The sequence below is a fragment of the Pseudorasbora parva genome, chromosome 6 (assembly GCF_024679245.1).
Source record: "Pseudorasbora parva isolate DD20220531a chromosome 6, ASM2467924v1, whole genome shotgun sequence".
NCBI lineage: Eukaryota > Metazoa > Chordata > Actinopteri > Cypriniformes > Gobionidae > Pseudorasbora > Pseudorasbora parva.
The window spans coordinates 5,081,829-5,102,986 of NC_090177.1; the positions used below are offsets into that span (position 1 = coordinate 5,081,829).

Consider the following 21,158-nt stretch of genomic DNA (forward strand, 5'->3'; position numbering starts at 1 on the left):
CATGGGTGAAGGCCCTACCAATTGTGTTAATGTACATGAGAATGGGGAAAAAAGACCCTATCGTCTTTGGAAGTCTATGGGTAGGGGGAAAACAACAGCTTCCATCCACAGATCTGTGCGAGAGTGTGTTTGTTGAATTATTGCAAAGAAATGTCGTCTGTGTTATCTAACATCTGTGTGCAGGTAAAGGCGACTCGGGGAAAGCCAGCAGAAGTTCCTCTACAAATATCAAACTCTGTGATTTCGTGGTGATACCATAGACTGTAAAAAAATATGGACGTAGTGTCCGTGACGTCACCCATAGGATTCTGATAAGCCGTTCTGAAGCTAAAAGTAGGGGCGAGCTGGGCGTTGCCATCTTGTGAGCGAGTCGTCGCGTGCCACTCCCGGATAACAGAAAATGGGCAAAAAGGCGGGATGTGCGCGGAGCTGAGGTGACGCAATAACTATAGACGGCGGATAAATGGCTATCCACTTGTAACCACGCCCTTAATTATGCAGAACCTTAAGGCTTTATATAACGTAAACGAATGAGTTATAAAAAAATTCACCCCCCTCAGAGTTGTCATGAAGATCAAAATTAGCCTTATAAGCCAAAACGTCTCGGGTTATGAATATAACCCATGTTCCCTGAGAGGGAACGAGACACTGCGTCATCGTAGATGACACATCGGGGAACGCCCTCGGCGTGACGCTGCTGAGTTCATATCAAAAAAGTCCAATCTTGATTGGTGTTGCGTAATGACGTAACGAGTGACGGCATACCCGGAGGTATAAAGGGACGCCGGCACAAGCAAACGCAGCTTACTGCTATGAAGCGGGCCGCTCTGTAGATAGGCGGGGCTACGAGACGCAGTGTCTCGTTCCCTCTCAGGGAACATGGGTTATATTCATAACCCGATACGTTCCCTTTATCGAGGGAACTCGCACTGCGTCATCGTAGATGACACATCGGGGAACGAGTACCCACTAGTCCTCGCCTATCCTGCACCCCATGACATGAACCGGAGTGCATAATCAGGGGGCGAGCACCCTAGCGCCTGGCGTCACCGGGAGGTGCAGACTATAATACCTCACGAAGGTATGCGGTGTGGCCCACCCAGCCGCCTCGCAAATCTCTTGCAGAGAAGCTCCGGAAAGGAGGGCTACCGAGGAGGCCATGCCCCTGGTAGAATGAGCCCTCACGGCTATAGGTGAAGGCAAGTTGCGCACCTGATAGGCCGTTGCTATTGCCTGGACAATCCAGTTACTAATTGTCTGTTTCGCTGCAGGCAGCCCCTTCCTAGGTGGACCAAAGCACACTAACAACTGGTCTGACTTCCTCCACTGGGCAGACCTCTCCAAATAAATCCTCAATGCCCGCACCGGGCAGAGAAGGTGAAGCCTGCCCTCATCTGCCGTCACATGAGGCGGGGGATGAAAAGCCTGGAGAACCACCGACCGTACCGCATTAGACGGTACCTTGGGGACGTATCCCGGGGTCGGCCGCAAGATAGCTTTCACGTTGCCTGGGGCAAACTCCAAGCAATTGGGTGTTACTGCCAATGCCTGAAGGTCCCCCACCCTCCTCAGAGAGGTGATGGCTAAGAGAAAAGCTACCTTAAGCGTGAGGTTCTTGGCCTCAGCCAACTCCAGCGGTTCGAAGGGGGCCTCAACCAACCCTTCGAGAACCACTGCCAGATCCCACGCAGGGATCCTAGAACGAGCCACAGGTCTCATCCTCCGCGCTCCTCGGAGGAACCGTACAACCAGATGGTGCCTCCCCAGAGGTCCTTCACCTAATGGTGCGTGGAAAGCTCCTATTGCTGCCACATACACCTTAAGTGTGGACGGGGTAAGCCCGGCGGAAAACCGATCTTGCAGAAACTCCAGTACTGAAGCCACAGCGCAGTTCACTGGGTCTACTTCACGGTCTCTACACCATATGGAGAACACTCTCCACTTCAAGTTGTACAGCTTCCTGGTGGAAGGAGCCCTGGAGCTGAGTATAGTCTCCACGACACCTGCTGACAGCCCTTCCTCTATGAGCTCTGCCCCCTCAGGGGCCAAGCCCACAGGTTCCATAACTCTGGCTGGGGGTGAAATATCGAGCCCCCCGCCTGAGTCAACAGATCCCTCCTCAGAGGAATCTGCCATGGAAGGTCGTCTAGCAGGTCCATAATGTCGGAGAACCATACCCTGGTCGGCCACCGGGGTGCTATCAGAAGCAGGCGAATGCCTTCCCGGCGAACCCGCTCCAGAACTCCCGGGAGCAGAGCGATCGGGGGAAATGCGTACAGACGCAGCCTCGGCCACGCCTGTGACATGGCATCCAGGCCCAACGGAGCCGGATGCCTGAGGGAGAACCAAAGTGGACAGTGGGTCGTCTCTCGAGACGCAAACAAATCCACTTCCATTCGGCCGAACCTCTCGCATATGGCTTCCACCACCTCTGGATGGAGACGCCACTCCCCGGGCCTCAGCCCCTGCCTCGACAGGATGTCTGCTCCCTGGTTCTGGTCCCCCGGGATATAAACTGCCCTGAGAGAAGACAGTTTCCCGTGGGACCACAGGAGGACTTGATGCGCCAGTCTGTACAGAGAGCGCGATCTCAGACCCCCCTGATGATTTAGATACGATACCACGGCAGTGTTGTCGGATCGTATCAGGACATGGTGGCCGCGAAGGTCCTCGAGAAAACTCCTCAGAGCTTTCCAGACAGCCAGCATCTCTAGGCAGTTGATGTGCCATGAAGCATGCTGGGCTGTCCAAGGACCTCTCGCCCCTCGGCCTTCCATGACCGCGCCCCAACCAGTAAGGGATGCATCTGTTGAAACGGTTTTCCGGCAACACGATGCTCCCAATACTAGCCCCAGGGACAGAAACCAAGGTTTCTTCCATATAACCAGGGAACGAATGCATTTGCGCGTTACCCTGATCATACGAAAGGGATTCCCCTTCGGAGAAAACCCCTTGGTTCTCAGCCACCACTGTAGCGGTCTCATGTGGAGCAGGCCGAGTGGAATCACACTGGACGCTGCTGCCATGAGACCCACCAGTCTCTGGAACTGTTTGACAGTGATGCTGTGGCCCAACCTTATACTTGAGACCTCCGCCCGTATGGTCTCGATACGTGCGGGTGACATGTGTGCCCGCATCGTTACCGAGTCCCACACTATTCCCAGGAACGTAATTCTCTGGGAGGGCGTCAACGTGCTCTTTTTCGCGTTGAGTCTCAACCCCAAACACCTCATGTGTGCTAGAACAGCATCTCGATGCTGAACTGCCATATCGTACGACCTGGCCATGATCAACCAGTCGTCGATATAATTCAGTACCCGGATGCCCTGGAGTCTTAGCGGAGCCAGGGCTGCATCCATGCACTTCGTGAAGGTGCGAGGTGACAAGGCTAGGCCAAAGGGAAGGACCCGATATTGGAACGCTTCGCCCCCGAAAGCGAACCTCAGGAACTTCCTGTGACTGGGAAGGATGGAAATATGGAAGTAAGCGTCTTTTAGATCTATCGTGACGAACCAGTCCTCGAACTGGATCTGACTCACGATAACAGGAATGGTTAGCATCCTGAACCTGTATCTCCTCAGAGACCGATTCAGAAGCCTGAGATCTAATATTGGACGCAACCCCCCATCCTTCTTGGGGACTATGAAGTACCGGCTGTAGAACCCGACCTCTCTTTCTGGTGGGGGAACCCTTTCTATCGCCCCTTTTTCCAGCAGAGAGCGTACTTCCTGCCCCATTACCCCCACCTGCTCGGGACCGACCACTGTCCAGACTATCCCCCCAAATTTCGGGGGGGGAACTCTGAACTGCAGTCTGTATCCCCGTTCTACAGTGCGCAGGGCCCACACAGAGATATTCGGAAGGCATGACCATGCGCCGAGATACTCTGATAAGGGGACCAACCTCTCGAGGCTGGTCTGGGGTATCAACCGAACCTCTGCCTCGACCCCCTGAAGCGGATAACCGGCAGGGACTAATCGAGGCAGATTTTCGGTGTGTGAACGCAGTCGCTGCTCTGCCGCAGATTTTATATGTGCTGGCCAGAGCCGCGCGCGAACATGGGGAAACGACGTGGTCCGGAGCCCTTTTGACTGCGAGAGCACAACATCGATTTCCCGAGAGCCTCGGGGGGAGAACGACCTCGGTCGCTCCGCCCCGTGGGGGACAGCTCTCAGCGGTCCTGCCGCAGCTAGGACCGCTTGGAAGCCTTCTTGGCCTGAATAACCTCCCTCAGGTCGGTCTTCGGCTTTGAAGACTTCCCGCGAGAGCGTCGCTTCTTCTGCCAAGCTCCCTCAGGAGGGGCACGAGAAGCGACGCTCTGCTTCTGCACCTCACGGTGCGAGGAGCCCTCTGCTGGCCGAGACTGCCCGCTCGAGGCAGCCTTGCTGGAGGAGCCCCAGCGGCGAGGGATGAACTGGCTGAGAGCGGCCGCCTGCTTTTTCACCTCCTGAAACCTCTCGACGACGGTGCTCACAGCGCCGCCGAAAAGGCCAGAAGGCGAAACCGGGGAATCAAGGAGAAAGTGTCTGTCTCTCTCCCTGATCCCCGACAGGTTCAGCCAGAGATGCCTCTCCGCGCACACCAAACCCGCCATGGAGCGGCCGATATCACGGGCCGCTTGTTTGGTGACACGAAGAGACAAATCCGCTGCCTTCCTCAGCTCAGTCACATCCTCCGGAGAGGGACCCTCGCCCTCATCGAGCTCCTTCAGCAAGTCCGCTTGGTAGGCCTGCAGAACCGCAAGAGTGTGCAGGCACCCACCAGCGCGACCAGCCGCACTATATGCCCTCGCCACCAGCTTCGAAGTCTCTCGGCATGGTTTCGAGGGCAATGCCGGGGTCTTCAATGAAGCTGCTGTCTCGGGAGAGAGGTGGCCCGCGAGCGCCTCTTCTACCCTCGGCAGCGCAACACATCCCTTCTCAGACGCTCCCAGCACGTTAGCGAAGTCAAGTGCAGGGGGCGTAGTCAAACGTGCTGAGAAGGGTTTCTCCCACGCCCTACACAGCTCACTGTGCAGGTCGGGGAAAAACGGCAGACCCCGGCGTGGAGGCTGGGCTCGACGCTTGAAGAAGCGCTCGTCCAGCTTGCTTGGCGGCTGGACGTGCACTTCCTCTTGTGGCCAATCTAAGCTCAGCTTGGCCACAGCGCGAGTCAAGACCTCCACGAGCTCCTCCATAGCCTGCGAGTGGGGTGGCGACTGCCCCACTGCGCCTGCCTCGGTGCTCATTGTCAACGATCCCTCGGAATCGGACAGCATGAGCACCTGATCCTCCGCCTCGCGGGAAGAAGCCGCAGCGCGGGCTTCCACACGTGGCGGAAGATCCTCTGAATCGTCAGAGGAAGAGAGAGATGCCTCAACATTCCCTAATCCCGCTGACAGATCCAGCTGCGAGCCCCACGACCTGCGGCGCCGCTCTGCCTCGGCAACAGCGGGCCCAGAACCGCGAGGCTCGCGAGGCTGACCGGCCTCGTCAAAGACCGCCAGCCGCAAGCGCAGTACTCTCAGCGGCAGCTTATCACATTCGCCGCAAGCCGCTCCCTCGAGAGCGGCCCGGGCGTGCTGCACGCCGAGACACTGCACACAGAGCTGGTGTGTGTCCGTGCCCGAAATAAAGCGCGGACAGGGAGGCACACACCGTCTAAACTGCTCGCTCGCCATATTTAATGATATAATAAGCCCTACGGGACAAACAACACCAAATAGACAGACAGAACACAGAGCGCGACCGCTGAAAGCAGGAAGCTGCGTTTGCTTGTGCCGGCGTCCCTTTATACCTCCGGGTATGCCGTCACTCGTTACGTCATTACGCAACACCAATCAAGATTGGACTTTTTTGATATGAACTCAGCAGCGTCACGCCGAGGGCGTTCCCCGATGTGTCATCTACGATGACGCAGTGCGAGTTCCCTCGATAAAGGGAACCACAATTTGTACCAGGCTGTAAACATGTTTTTTTCAGCTTTAAAGTTGAGAATTTTAACATGGGGCTCAATGAGATTCTGCTCCCTTCTGGAGCCTGTCCCTAGTGGCCAGTTGAGGAATTGCAGTTTACATTACTTCCGTATTGGCTTCAAGAGAGATCGCGGGAGGTTGCCGCTTGGGTGATACGAGACCTGAGGAGGAGGAGCTATAAGGCGAAAAGGTGGCAAGGACCTTTTGTCGTGCTGTTCACGACACACACAGACCGCTGTCAAGGTTTCTGAGAGAGCAACGCGGGTATAAGCGAGCCGAATGCAGAAAGGTCCCAGCGGTGACCGAGAAGCAAAAGCAATAGGAAGCACATGTCGGTGCTGGCAGAGGTCAAACATAAACATCACCTGTCATCAGTGATGCCAGTCATGCTGTTAATTATTAAAATAAATATAAAACGAAGGAGAAGCCTAAAAAAAGGGGCGTAAAAAAGTCGGGGCCGTCGGGCTCGGGCATAAATGCTGGGCTCTAGTCAGGATACATTGTTGATGTAACTGTTAAAAATGCACTTCCAATAAAGTGAGTATTGCCAAAAACGGTTGTCATTTCTATGTTGAGGTGGCAGGGGTGTTGTCGGCAACTGCTGAATGTAACTAATAAAGTAACTTGTAAATCTTACTTAGTTACTTTTAAAATCAAGTAATCTAGTTACTTTTTAAACAAGTAATCAGTAATCAGATTACTTTTTCAAAAATAAAAAATGAATGGGTTAGCGTGGACTGTACTAGCAATAGCTAACAGCACAGAACATGCTTTAAAAATGGTGAATGAGGAAGTGAAACAGTATAGATATGTGAACAGTAGAAAAAGGGGGAGTTTGAAAAATGTTGGGACTGTCATGTTGTTTTCACATTCCAGACTACAGCAGTAATGTAACAAGCATTATCGATCATATGAGAATGGCAGTGCAGGAACCCAAAGATTGATGATGACAAGTGGTTTGGGTGGATAGCAAGCCAAAGGGGATGGAAACACTGGTTAGGATACACTGTATTGGCAATAATGGCTGTAATTGTTTGATATTGATATGTTTATCATGTGTTTTTCAATGTGTAGCAGGACTGGTGAGAAGATTGGTGACATCAACTGTATCCCCTCAAATGGCTAAGGTGACAGTACATGACAAATATAACAAATGGATGGACGACTTTTATGACATAATTAATGACTTAGGCCTAATGATGAGAACCCTAAGGATAAGGGAATTATCTTTGTTTAATTTTTTTCTGACTTTAATCTGGGTGGGACTCAAATGACTATACTTTGCTTGCTACAAAATAGAGACTATATCGCGCAAAAATAGCCAATGCATATTTTCTTACTTCTTTCACAAATTTAAGAGAGTGATCACTTATGTGGAAAATCAGAGTGTGATGTGACTTGAATTTTAATCTTTAGGTCTGAATTAGTTTTAACATTTAATCTTTAAGTTTTTATTGTATTTTGATCAATGTAATAAAGTTTTAAGCTTTAGTTTTAAGTTTTACTATGATTTACATGTTTTAATTTTCTTGTAAGTTTATCAGGTTTGATAAAAAGGGGGAATTGTTATGGTAAATTTGTAATCACTGATGAAGAATATTGATTATTTAGAGTGTGTTTGTATTCATACAGGAGCTAATATGTGTCTCTGCCATGCAGGACACTTCTGTGCTGTGTTTAACACTCTTACCATGTGTGGAAAACATCTCGTTTACGCGTAATCCTGAGACCCCGGCCTGTAGCCACGGGTTCGGCTCCTCAGTGAAAAACAACAGTGCGTGGTCATTGCTTCCACTTTATACTCGCGCAACGGGGCGGGGTGCGATATGCAAAGCACGCACACCAATGTTCATTGGCCCGTTTTCTATATCTCGAAGCTGATAGGCGGGATAAGTGATTCCAATTCGTCGGTGCGACGTACGTCTCCGTTCCCTCCTTCAGGGAACGAGGGTTACATACGAGAGTAGTCCAGCCCGAATTCCAGGCACGATTCGTCGACCGAAAATGCCTGCAGGTCTTTAGAGACAGAATTTTTAACTCCACTGACTGCAAAGGCTCAAATGGAGGTTTCTGAAGTGCACTGAGCACCAGGGACAGGTCCCAAGAGGGTATAGAGGGGGGGCGAGGCGGATTTAATCTCCTCGCACCCCTCAGGAACCTGACGATCAGATCGTTCTTCCCCAAAGACTTACCTTCTACTAGTTCGTGATTTGCAGCGATTGCGGCCACATACACCTTGAGGGTGGAGGGAGACAGCCTTCTCTCCAACCCATCTTGTAGAAAGGAACGCACGGCCCCGATCGAATATCTCCGGGGGTCTTCTTGATGAGAAGAGCACCAGTCGACGAGCAGGTTCCACTTCAACGCATAGAGGTGCCTCGTAGAGGGAGCTCTAGTAGAAGTGACGGTGTCTACCACAGCCTGTGGCAGGCCACCTAGAACCTCCGCGTCCCATACAGGGACCAGACATGGAATTTCCAGAGGTCCGGACGTGGGTGCCAGAGGGTGCCCCGTCTCTAAATCAGGAGGTCCTTCCTCAGAGGAATGGGCCAAGGAGGTGCTGTCGCAAGGAGCACTAGTTCCGGGAACCACGTCCTGTTGGGCCAGTATGGCGTCACCAACAGGACCTGCTCCTTGTCCTCCCTGACCTTGCACAATGTCCGTGCAAGAAGGCTCACTGGGGGAAGTGCATATTTGCGTAGGCCCCGGGACCAGCTGTGGCAATGTGCTGTGTCCGGGGCGGCAAACAGGTCTACCTGTGCGGCCCCGAAGCGATCCCAAATCAGCTGGACCACCTGGGGAGGGAGTATCCACTCTCCCGAAAGCGCTGGCTGTCGTGGGAGCTCGTCGGCTGCACGATTGAGCAGGCCCGGCATATGAGTGGCACGAAGTGACCTCAGATACTTCTGACTCCATAACAGGAGGTGGTGGGCGAGTTGTGACATGCGACGGGAGCGTAGACCATCCTGTTTGTTGATGTACGCTACGGCCGCAGTGCTGGCCGTACGGACCAGAACGTCGTGCCCTGGAGCGGGGTCTTGAAGCAGCTCAGGGTAAGACAAACTGATAACAACTCTAGGCAGTTGATGTGCCATTGCAGTTGAGGCCCCGTCCACAGACCTGAAACTGCAAGCCCGTTGTACGTGGCACCCCAGCCGGTGGATGAGGCATCCGTGGAGACAATCGCATGCCTGGATACCTGTTCTAGGGGCCCGTAGAAACACAGGGTCCGACCACGGGCTGAAGGTTTGACAGCACCTCGGTGTAACTAAAACACACAGGGACCCGCTGTGCCACGCCCACCTCGGGACTTGGTCGTGTAGCCAGCATTGAAGCAGTCTCATATGGAGCAACCCAAGCGGCATGACCGCCGCTACAGATGCCATATGCCCCAGGAGCCTCTGAAAATGTTTCAGTGGGACCGCTTTCCTGCGTTTGAACGAATTCAAGCTCAGTGAGGCGCACTGTCAGGTCGACTGAATCCAGCTCCATACCGAGAAAAGAGATCCTCTGCGTCGGGCAGAGTTTGCTCTTCTCCCAGTTGACCCGAAGCCCCAACTGGCTGAGGTGCTTGAGCACCATGAGCCCGAAGGGTAGGACCTTGTACTGATATGCTCGTCTGTCGAACACAAAGCGTTGAAACGGTCTGTGTCTAGGGAGAAAATCGAGACATGAAAGTACGCATCCTTCAGGTCGATCCCTGCAAACCAATCTTCGGGACGGATGCACCTGAAGATCCATTTCTGCGTAAACATTCTGAACGGTAGCCTGTGAAGGGACCGGTTCAAGAACCGCAGATCCAAAATCGGCCATGACCCGCCGCTTTTCTTGGGTACAATGAAGTACGGGCTGTAAAAGCCGGTCTTCATATCGGCTGGAGGGACTGGCTCGATCGCGTCCTTCACCAGTAGGACTGCGATCTCCTCCTGAAGCACCGGGGCGCCCTCCTTCAACACAGAGGTGAAGTGAATGCCCCTGAACTTGGGGGGGGGACACCGGGCAATCTGAATCGCATAGCCGAGTCTGATGGTGTGGATGAGCCAGCGGGACGGGCTGGGGAGCGCTAACCAGGCCCCCAGCGACTGCACAAGCGGGACCAACGGCACCACAGACGTGCCCGCAGCGGGGCAGCGGAGGCTGCCCGTGGTGTGGTCTGCGTGCGCGTGGCAACACTAGCCTGCTTCCGCTGAGGGGCGATTGCTGCGATTGGAGAGGTGCCTGAGGGTGACAAGGCATGGGAGTGTCGAACACTGGCAAGCGTGCTCTCTTGGCACCCATTGATTTTGGAAACCGCTCTTTTTGTGAAGTTTTGGGCGGGACAGATGTAATTGTACCTGTGGGCCCTCGCGGTCAGACCGGAAGAGACTCTACAGGCTCTGGACGGGAGCTTCGGGTCCCCGCGCCAGCTAGAGGCGGACGTCGGACACAGTTGCATTGAGACGGCCCACTCCACCGGCGGGAGATGCTCATACCCCCTGGCCTGCCCGCCGTCAAGGGTAATGAGGAGGGAGGAGCCACTGGATCGCCCGCGGGCGCTAAACAGTGCTTTCCACGACCTAGTCAGCTTCTCATGCACCTCCGGGAAGAAAGGCACTGGGGCGGGACGCTGAGAACCAGCACGGCCCGCCCCGAGAAACCAATCGTCCAACCTAGAAGTTTCGGGACGTGGTGGAGGGTTCCACTCAAGCCCGACCTTTTCGGCGGCCCGGGAAAGCATAGTGGTCAACTCCGGGTCCAACTCGACCGTTGCCACTCTCCCAGAGGGAGGCAGTACAGCCAAATCTTCATCCCCAGAGGACTGAAACTCCCCCTCCGATGCAGTGATCGACATCTGCTCATCCGCGGGTGCCCCAAAAGACACCGTCGGCCGCCCATGAGAGGGGCCAACAGGATCCTCCAGAAGCGCCACCGGTTGCGGCGCTTGTGAGGGATTAGGGTCCCGCGGAGGTTTACTCGACGGGTTTGCCCTTACTGTGATCCTCAGGTCACCCCGGCCATCCGTCAAAGTAGGTCTATTCTGCTGGATCGAGCTATGGGTAGGGGGACCCCACCCTCCGAAGGTAGACTAGTCTCGACCTAAGTGCCGAGATAGTCATGTTCCCGCAGTGAGAACACGAGCTATCCACAAACACTGCTTCAGCGTGCTATAAGCCCAGGCTCATGATATAGCGCTGTTGACCGTCGGCGGGCGACAGGGAACGACCGCATCAAGAAACGCACGGGTGGAAAGACATCCTGAAAAGGACGGCACGTCACCCGTGTAGCTCTTTTGTGAGGAAAATTTGCTCTTTTAGTGCTGAAGCACCCAGGGATCAACCACGGCAGAAAAACAGGTTTTGTAAGCAGCCTGTTTCTGCTCTCACCAGAAAAGGAACACGCCCACCGAACCAACTGTGTGTGTGTGTGTGTGTGTGTGTGTGTGTGTGTGTGTGTGTGTGTGTGTGTGTGTGTGTGTGTGTGTGTGTGTGTGTGTGTGTGTGTGTGTGTGTGTGTGTGTGTGTGTGGTGCAATTTGCTCAGTTTCTCAAGTTTGCTTTTGTAAGACTGAAAAAACTAGTATATGCCGAAATGTCTGAATGAAGAACAAGGACTCTCTGAGAAAATAAAGGAAATTAGCATCTGAGCTTATTCATAGAGTTAGAGTCTCTGTCCGAGACGACATCATACTGAGTGAATCATCTATGAATGACTCTAATTTACATGCCTTTCCTTTCACATGAAACTTCCCCCAAACTACTGCTCCCACAAACTTGAGATCACCTGAAATGCACCAGAAATCTCTTTGTTACAATGTCAATCCTCACAATGCAGTATTATATGTGTTTGATATCATTTGAAATGTCTCAGTGCGACTGGTACAAATATCTCAACTCCACAGAAGTTAACCAAAAGATAATCAATGTTTTAAGGGTTTAAAGATATCTTTCCTTGGTGTATGGTGGGTGTGGCTTTCAGCCATTTGGCCTTTGCATCAATACAAGTCTTGATCAATGCAAATTCCCATTGTGCACTCGTGTTTACATTTGAAAGAGTTTGTGCATTTGTTTCTGGGTATTTAAGGAAATGTTGCAAACAGCTCAGGGCTTGACACTTTAAACCGGTCAGCCCGTAATGTTGGATGTCTCAAAATAGCCAGCATTATGTAGTTTTCAGAAGTCAGGTATACATTTCATTCTTTACTTCAGACTATTTGATGTTATATATGGATTACCTTTGAATTGACTATGTAATTGGCTTTATACATTTACCTGACTGTTAAATAAATTGTTACACTTTGATGGATTCTGACTTGCTCTGGAATTATTCAGGTTGGGTATAATTTCAACAATGGGTTAAACGGAATAATTAAATGTGTACTTAAACTATTAAAAATGAATGACCAAATAACCAATTGGCATTCTAACCCAAATTCTAAATTATAATTAAATGGAGTCAGATAACGAGGGATTGGAATAAAATCCCCTTTTCCCCGCTGAAAAGACGAACGCGCAGCGACCTTCACCCGCCGATCGTTAGCCTCCATTGGGACGATTTGGGCGGCCTTACAAAATGGTGACCAGCCTCCGTGATGTTGCGACTCTCTTACGAGCAACGTCTTTTCAGCGAAGTATTCGATTTTAAAATCAACAAGAGGTTTGCACTTCTCTTTCTTCAGCTGTTCTGGTAAGTAAAATTCTTTTTGCCTTTTTAGAAATGTTTAGGGAAAAACAGACGCATCCCATATAGACACATTAATAGAATGGGTCGGAATACCCAATGTTAGACCGGAACCGCAATCCGGTGGGGTTTAAGAATTTAGATACAATCACATATCAGGGACATGATAGCGACAGCGCAGTAGAGGAATTAAAACTCGTGTTATGGATTTTAAAATATTTCTTTGTCGGCGTAGACCTACAACAACTAAACCTAAATTGGAAAAACATCTTCCAAACTATTTCCTGAGACTCGATAAACATTTGTAAATTAGAGCGTTTTTAAAATCAGCTAAATGCTTTCTCCATTGTTTTATTAGCTGCAGCAACGCATGATGAGAACGAGCAAACAATAGAATGAGAACTCTAAGTATGTAAACAACTGGAATACATTTGTGATTTGATAAATAGCAAAGTTTATATTTGTTTATGAAAAGCAAAGTAGGAAAACAGGCTGATGTAACATTTAAAAGTTAAGAACTTTTTGTTTGATCAGAATTGGCTATAAATATTATTGCTACACAGCTAAATTACTCGTGGCTACAAATGATTAAGAGGTGGTACGATTCAAATCTAAGATTGATACACAGAATGATAGTGATGTTGTTACTGTATTTTTGTTAAGAAACCTCATGATGTTTCTGAGTGGCTCAGCGAGCCCACGGGGCGTACCACGCCCACTCGGAGAACAAAGACTTTCTCTCTATGTTCAATGGGAGCGTTTAGCCAAATAAGTAACACCTAAATCTATCACAATTTGTAAATTCAGTTAAAATTGCCACTGTGCTGCCAAGCAGATTAGTCTGTAAATAGACTAAATCAAGCAAATAGGCATTTGAAATCTAAAAAGAGATACAACGAATGTGCTTGCATCAGTCTTGAACCAGTCTTTCATATTCAAATGTATTGGCATGAAAATAAAATCCGAAACCTCACTCAAAACAGAATTCGAGCAGGAATTTGACTGCACTCAGCATGTGCTGCTAGTTCATTGGATGTTAACAGCAACAGAGTCGCTCATTGAACTTAAGCCTGACTGTTGTCGTGCAATCAATGTACATGCCAGCCAGTTGTGACTGCAGGGCCGAATCAAAATCATTATCTTTAAGACACTTTGACAAATATGTTGTTGCGTTCGATTTAATTTTGATTTACTCTGAAATTATTGATTTTAGTGCATTAGGATGTATTGTTACCGCAAATCTGTCAGGTTAGTAACGGACTGGAGTTCAGTTTTTGGGTGGAGCTTTGAGGCACGCCGACTGAGATTTTAGAGTTCCGCCTAACGCTTGGTATTAGTTCGTATGCATTTTCAAATTTGTAATTGTACTAAACACGTGCGCATTGAACACACGATAGTTGTTTGTGTTAATAAAAACACCTAGGCTATTTAAGTTTATTCTTTAAAACACAAGATTGCTTTACTGTAAGTGTATGAAACACTTAGGATAAAGGTTGTAGATGCTATATGCATTCTAGACCATGTATCTTGAGAAAAACTGAATAAATGTGGTTCTTTGTTGAATTTGTTTGTCTCCCAGGTGGAGCATAGGATTGCCATGTGGCTACAGTGTTATTCAATTGCATTAACCATGAAAATACTATAACGTATGTTGTGTTAATGACTCAGTGGATCATGTACATCCATGACACCACAAGACTACGCTCAGGTTAGTAACACGGACTAAAACACAGTTTTTCGGTGGAGCATAAAAGCACACCAGGCTGATGTTTTAGAGCTCCGACTAACACATTGGCGTTCAGATACGTAGACTTGGACTGCGGGTTGAAAGACTAAAGACGTCTTCCGTTTAGAACAATAACAAATTGTTAGACCAATCTAAATAGGGCAACCCTAATTCCTGATTGTTGTAATATTGCTCTAAATTACGTAGACGTGGAAAACCACGGCATGATTATAGAAAGTCACCATTAGAGATAGTAAGTTGGTCACTTGAATCTGTGGTGATGGTCATGGGCCTCTGATTGAAAGCAGTTTGCATTAATTACGAGAATTCAAACCCAAGGGGACTGAACAAAAATATCTTGGAATGATCAACGTGTAGCACGGGCGTCCAAGATATCAGTCGTATGGCCTCTACTGACGACCAAGACTGACGAGTTTGTGAATACTCATGTTATCGGAATCTTAGTTTACTGACTATAACTCAATATAAAAGATTTAACCTCTGTCTACTTGACCAAGACTGATAAGTTTGTGATTATGGGCCCGCATACTGGAAAGTGCGAAGACCCTGTGACTCTAAGAACCTAATGAATGATTTCAATAAAGTAAAGAGTTAAGCAGAATAATCAGACGTTTATTCATATTTGTAAAGTATTAGAAATAATTAAAACGTTTACATTATTGAGTCAGATGAAATATTGAGGTAATGCAAAAAGAAATGAATTGGATTTTAATCTTGTGTTGCATTGGGTTAATTCCCAGTGCCAAAAGGGAGGGGTTGTGCTGTTATCTTTTGCCTTTACAAGAACACAGCTATATGTGTGGCACTGATAATAGCAAACCAATTCACCCTTCACCACAGAAGTACCTCAATTTTTTTACAGGTCACAGAGACCTCAAATAATCAAATGTGTGTGCGACACCGTAAAACAAAATTCAAAGCAGACAACACCAAAACAGGTGAATCAATTTCTGCCCACAGATCTGACTGTAAGGAGAGCAACTGGAAATAAAGCCATGGGAACCAACCCATCAGAATTCATGACAATATGAGCGATAAAAGCTCTGATTAATTCAGAAAAATTCTCCAGCAGAACTGGGGTCTCTAATGCTCACAGCAGACTGTGAAGGCTCGACTGTAAGAACAGTTTTAAGGTGTCACACACTTTACTAAAACAACAGCAACAATTCAGACCTGGCCGATGAAACTCTGTTTCATGTGACAGCTAGGATGAAAATTGCAACAGGCATAATAGTGCCATTCAAATAAGTCCACACCTGACTGTGAAGCCGTTAATAATGTCAGAATTAACTGTGATTCTCTGCATTATTTTTGTCTCAGGTTTACAACTGCGATTCCTTGTAGGATGGACACCAAGATGGGGCTAACACCCCCATCAGAGCCAAAACAATGGAATTGTCAGAACAACCTGGAATGATGGAGATGGGTGCGAATACACTTGATGGGGCCATTCACACTTCACAAAATGACCTCCCAGTGTAGCACTGGAACTAAATTTTGCAACACAGATTGTTATTGATAAGACTCCACCCATCTCCCAAAAACAAACACACACACAGACACACACACACTCACTCTCTCACAGTCTCTCAAAGTCTCTCTCTCTCACACACACACACACACTCACACGCACACGCACACACTCACGCACACACACACACACACACACACTGTGACAAGGAATACACAATCTCCATTATTGTATGACTAAACATATTTAGATCTGCCTTAATTGCATTGGAAGATTCCTGAACACACACAGTGGTTATTATATATATATGTATATCTTCATAATTGTGATTGAATATTGAATGTTATTGATGATGTTATTATTATATGCATATCATCTATTTAAATATATAAACTGCACTGACTTTTTGCTACATTTCCTTAGGTAATCCAGACCAAGAATACTTAAATTCCGCTGTCACTTTATCACAGTGATAGTGAAGAATTAGGTGATTAAATACCACCCCACCAATTATGACCTTAAAAAAACACTTGAGAGAAGGTGTACCAATCGCACTGCTGACGTGAACCCACATTGTTTTTTATTTTTGTTTTCTTGCATTGTATGTTCTTATGCATTTCTCTATGGCTTTAAGTTCATCAGTGTTAAGTCGTTAAGTGGACATTAAGACTCTTTTCAGGTGTCAACTACGGAGAAGCCTTCCACCCATTGAAATCTACCCAGTGAACCACACCATTGGAGGTGTGAGGATTACACAAGGAGAGTCAGATTATCGGGAAGGTGCAGAAGCAGAAGCTTCCCCATGAAGAAGTGACACGTTAACTGAACATTCACCAAGGTCTGAGACTGACTCTATGAACATGCTGTGCTGAACCACAGGTAGAACACCTGAACACATTCACCCACCAGCTTAAACTCAAGCTACACACACCTGGTGAGACGGTGTCCTGCAGGTGAACAAAGAACCTTCCAAAGGGCTCTGCAGCTGCTAAGACAATTTCGTCATCTCAAGGATTGAACCAACGTCTAACCAACGTCTAACAGTGATCCCATAGGACCACCAGAGTTTGACCCATTGGGATCAAGAGGTGGAACTGTAAGACTGAAAAAACTAGTATATGCCGAAATGTCTGAATGAAGAACAAGGACTCTCTGAGAAAATAAAGGAAATTAGCATCTGAGCTTATTCATAGAGTTAGAGTCTCTGTCCGAGACGACATCACACTGAGTGAATCATCTATGAATGACTCCAATTTACATGCCTTTCCTTTCACATGAAACTTCCCCCAAACTACTGCTCCCACAAACTTGAGATCACCTGAAATGCACCAGAAATCTCTTTGTTACAATGTCAATCCTCACAATGCAGTATTATATGTGTTTGATATCATTTGAAATGTCTCAGTGCGACTGGTACAAATATCTCAACTCCACAGAAGTTAACCAAAAGATAATCAATGTTTTAAGGGTTTAAAGATATCTTTCCTTGGTGTATGGTGGGTGTGGCTTTCAGCCATTTGGCCTTTGCATCAATACAAGTCTTGATCAATGCAAATTCCCATTGTGCACTCGTGTTTACATTTGAAAGAGTTTGTGCATTTGTTTCTGGGTATTTAAGGAAATGTTGCAAACAGCTCAGGGCTTGACACTTTAAACCGGTCAGCCCGTAATGTTGGATGTCTCAAAATAGCCAGCATTATGTAGTTTTCAGAAGTCAGGTATACATTTCATTCTTTACTTCAGACTATTTGATGTTATATATGGATTACCTTTGAATTGACTATGTAATTGGCTTTATACATTTACCTGACTGTTAAATAAATTGTTACACTTTGATGGATTCTGACTTGCTCTGGAATTATTCAGGTTGGGTATAATTTCAATAATGGGTTAAACGGAATAATTAAATGTGTACTTAAACTATTAAAAATGAATGACCAAATAACCAATTGGCATTCTAACCCAAATTCTAAATTATAATTAAATGGAGTCAGATAACGAGGGATTGGAATAAAATCCCCTTTTCCCCGCTGAAAAGACGAACGCGCAGCGACCTTCACCCGCCGATCGTTAGCCTCCATTGGGACGATTTGGGCGGCCTTACACTTTGAAAACAGCAGCTCTCTCAGCAGCAGTGAGATCGCGGTCGCGCTGCCTTGTGGCGTCTGGCCAACATAAGAGCAATTTCCCCCGGCACACGCTTTCTCTCTCTCGCAGATAGAAGGCAGTCAGATGCTTCATCAACGCCGTTCGGCTCCGAAGTCAATAACAACAGTGCGTGGCGATCGCTTCCACTTTATACCCGCGCAGCGGGGCGGGATGCGATATGCAAAGCACGCACGCACGCCAATGTTCATTGGCCCGTTTTCTATATCTCGAAGCTGATAGGGGCTCCCAGAAGTGATCCCAATTCGTCGGTACGACGTACGTAGTAGTGACCGACTGAAAGGGAACCACTGAGAGGATTGTTTTGACAATGGGGGTATAAGACATTGTGACTTCTGTAATGTCTTCAGTTTTATTCAACAGGGCTCCTGTAACCAGTCCGTGGACAGTTAAATTTTAGGCTAATGATGCATAATTAATAGCTGTAATGTACATTGTGTTGTATTGTGTCCCCTGTGTGGTGTACAGTAAAAAAAATATTGTTACAGTCAGCAGGAATGGTGGTCTAGTGGGTTAAATCACTGAACTGATACACAGAAGGTATCACAGCATTCACCACCACAAGTGTGTTCTTAGGGGACTGTCTCTGTAGTAAGGGGGATTGTCCCTGTAATAAGTGCATAAGTGTAACTTTGGGAAAAATGTCTGCCAAAACTGTGAAACTGTTTAATATTCATGACTGTGGACGGAGCTATGACATCACAGCTGCTGAGAGTAAAAAAAATCAGGGAAGGAAAATAAATAAATCAGATGAACTGGAAGCTTCTTCAAACAACTTTAGTCAGCCAGATGGAAACTAGTGATCACATCTGACATTCACTCAAAGGTAAGTGATGGAGATCTAAGAGCTTGTTCAGCAGTTTTTAACTCTGGAATACTGTCAGATTGTTAATGTCAAGTACTTTGATGTTGTTATAAACAGTGGTTACTATTTTAACTTGTAGTAAATTATAATAAGCAAGCTTCATTTTCAACTCCAAACATAAAATGGTCTTATTTTGTTGGCTTTATTAGTGTTTGTATGGCATAAAACATGAACAGGGATATGAACATGAGTTTACTCTAATATAAGCTTACTGAAGGAGAAAGGCACAGGTTACCCCACAAGGTAGACCAGTTTACATGACTAAAACAAATCGTTCATGATTGATGCATCACTTTAACTTTAACAACTCCAGGCTACACAACTACAGGTATGACAGCACTTCAGCAGTTCAATTCCTAACGTTTTTGTAAACTCCAACTTAGGTTGACTTGTGAATTCAAAAACCTGAAATTTAAGTACATTTATGGTCATATTCTTGTTCATGTTTATGTCATACAAGCACATATAAAACAACAAAATAAGATGATTTTATGTTTGGAGTTGAAATAATACAACACCAAACATAAAAGCAGATATAAAGACCGCCCCAAACACACTGAGGGTGCCATCATTGTGCCATCATGTCTTTGATTGTATCTCATCACTTCGTAACATTTGTTAGTGTGTCGTGCCAGAGAGATTGATTGTGATTGATTATTTGGAGTTTGTATTTTTGAGTGTGACTATAGTATTTTAATCGTTGATATTTGCTTCTAACTCGACCTACACCTGTTTGACTATCGAATCTGGATTTTGATTTTGCTTTGTTTGCTACAGACTTCTGTAAATATTACTTGTAAATAATTTTGTATCTTTGCCAAATCAAGGGAAGTAGGAGGTTTGATGCCATTTTATTTTACATATTTTACATATTTGTTTTTGGTTAGGTAGATTTAGTTTAAACTGTATTTTTTTTCTTTATTTTCAAAGTTAGGGATTGTAGAGGTTTAATAAAAAGGATTCTTGTGTTTGTAATTTTTGGCCTTGTCTGCCCCTGATGCTAAACCCTGTGTAAGAAATAAATATTTTCTTTTCTTTATCTCTCTGGTAGTGAGATTAATTTCTTTCTCCTCCTGTTGCGACTGACTCCTAGACGGTCGTGACAAAAGGAGTTCACACAGTCCCTAACACTTTTCTGAACTATTGCTTCATGAGCCATGCAGCTCAAACGCAGCAGATTCAGTGAAATATGTGTGATTTACATGCCACTTGGAAGATACATATTTTGTCAGCATAGGGCCATCAGTTGAGAAATACTTAAAATATTTAAGTTCACAGTACTATTATCAAAATTACTCTCTTCAGCAATGTAGATGATATATTGTCATCACTTATCTTTCAGCCATGGCATCCTCCAGTGGTCCAGCACTAAATAAGGAGCTCCAGTGCTCCATCTGTCTGGAAGTGTTCACTGATCCAGTCACCACTCCATGTGGACACAACTTCTGCAGATGCTGCCTGATCAAGTGCTGGACGGACACACAGACCTGCTTCTGTCCACTCTGTAAAGAAAAATTCAGAAGAAGACCTGATCTCAAGATTAATACAACACTCAGAGAGGTTGCACAACACTTTAAGGAGAAGCTGAATTTAGAAGAACCTGAGGTGTTCTGTGACGTCTGTGATGAAAAAAAGCAGACAGCTGTGAAGACCTGCTTGATGTGTCAAAGCTCTTACTGTAACTATCATCTGGAGCCTCATCTCAGAGTCCCACGTCTAAAGAAACACAAACTCATCACCGCTGTGGAAAATCTGGAGGATTATATATGCCAGAAACACGAGAGACCTCTGGAGCTGTACTGCAGAGATGACCAGACGTGTGTGTGTCTGTCCTGCGCTGAAGGAGAACACAAGACTCACAACACTGTTCCTATAGAGGAGGAGAGTCAAGAGAAGAAGGTAAAGAGATACAGACAAAACACAAACGTACTGTGAAATGCAGCTTTCCTGTATGTTCACACACACACACACACACACACACACACACACACACACACACACACACACACACACACACACACACACACACACACACACACATTTAGGCAAGGCAAGTTTTTCATACACTATGGTAATTCAAAGTTCTTTACACAGAAAAAGGAAACGTTATAAAAGGAATTAAAAGATTAAAAAATATATATAGATAAACTTCTCATCTGGCAAAAACATTTTTTTACAGCTGCTTATATCACTGTGAGATTTTAGCATGTTGTTTGTACGATGTCTGTGGTGTTTTTTCAATCTATTGGAAATGTCATTCGGCCATCTCTAATTTATCAGATTTTTCACCTAAAATAAAA

The 21,158-nt window shown here is 46.9% G+C and overlaps 1 protein-coding gene across 1 annotated transcript in view; it reads left to right on the top strand.

Annotated features, from left to right (window-relative positions):
- The window catches only part of LOC137078301 (E3 ubiquitin-protein ligase TRIM39-like), a 163,873-nt gene that overhangs the window by 107,397 nt on the left and 35,318 nt on the right, over window positions 1-21,158 (top strand). The window contains exon 2 of the mRNA XM_067445478.1: window positions 20,201-20,757. Coding sequence (XP_067301579.1) covers window positions 20,203-20,757 — 555 coding nt within the window. The 5' untranslated portion in view covers window positions 20,201-20,202. The remainder of the gene's footprint in view (window positions 1-20,200; window positions 20,758-21,158) is intronic.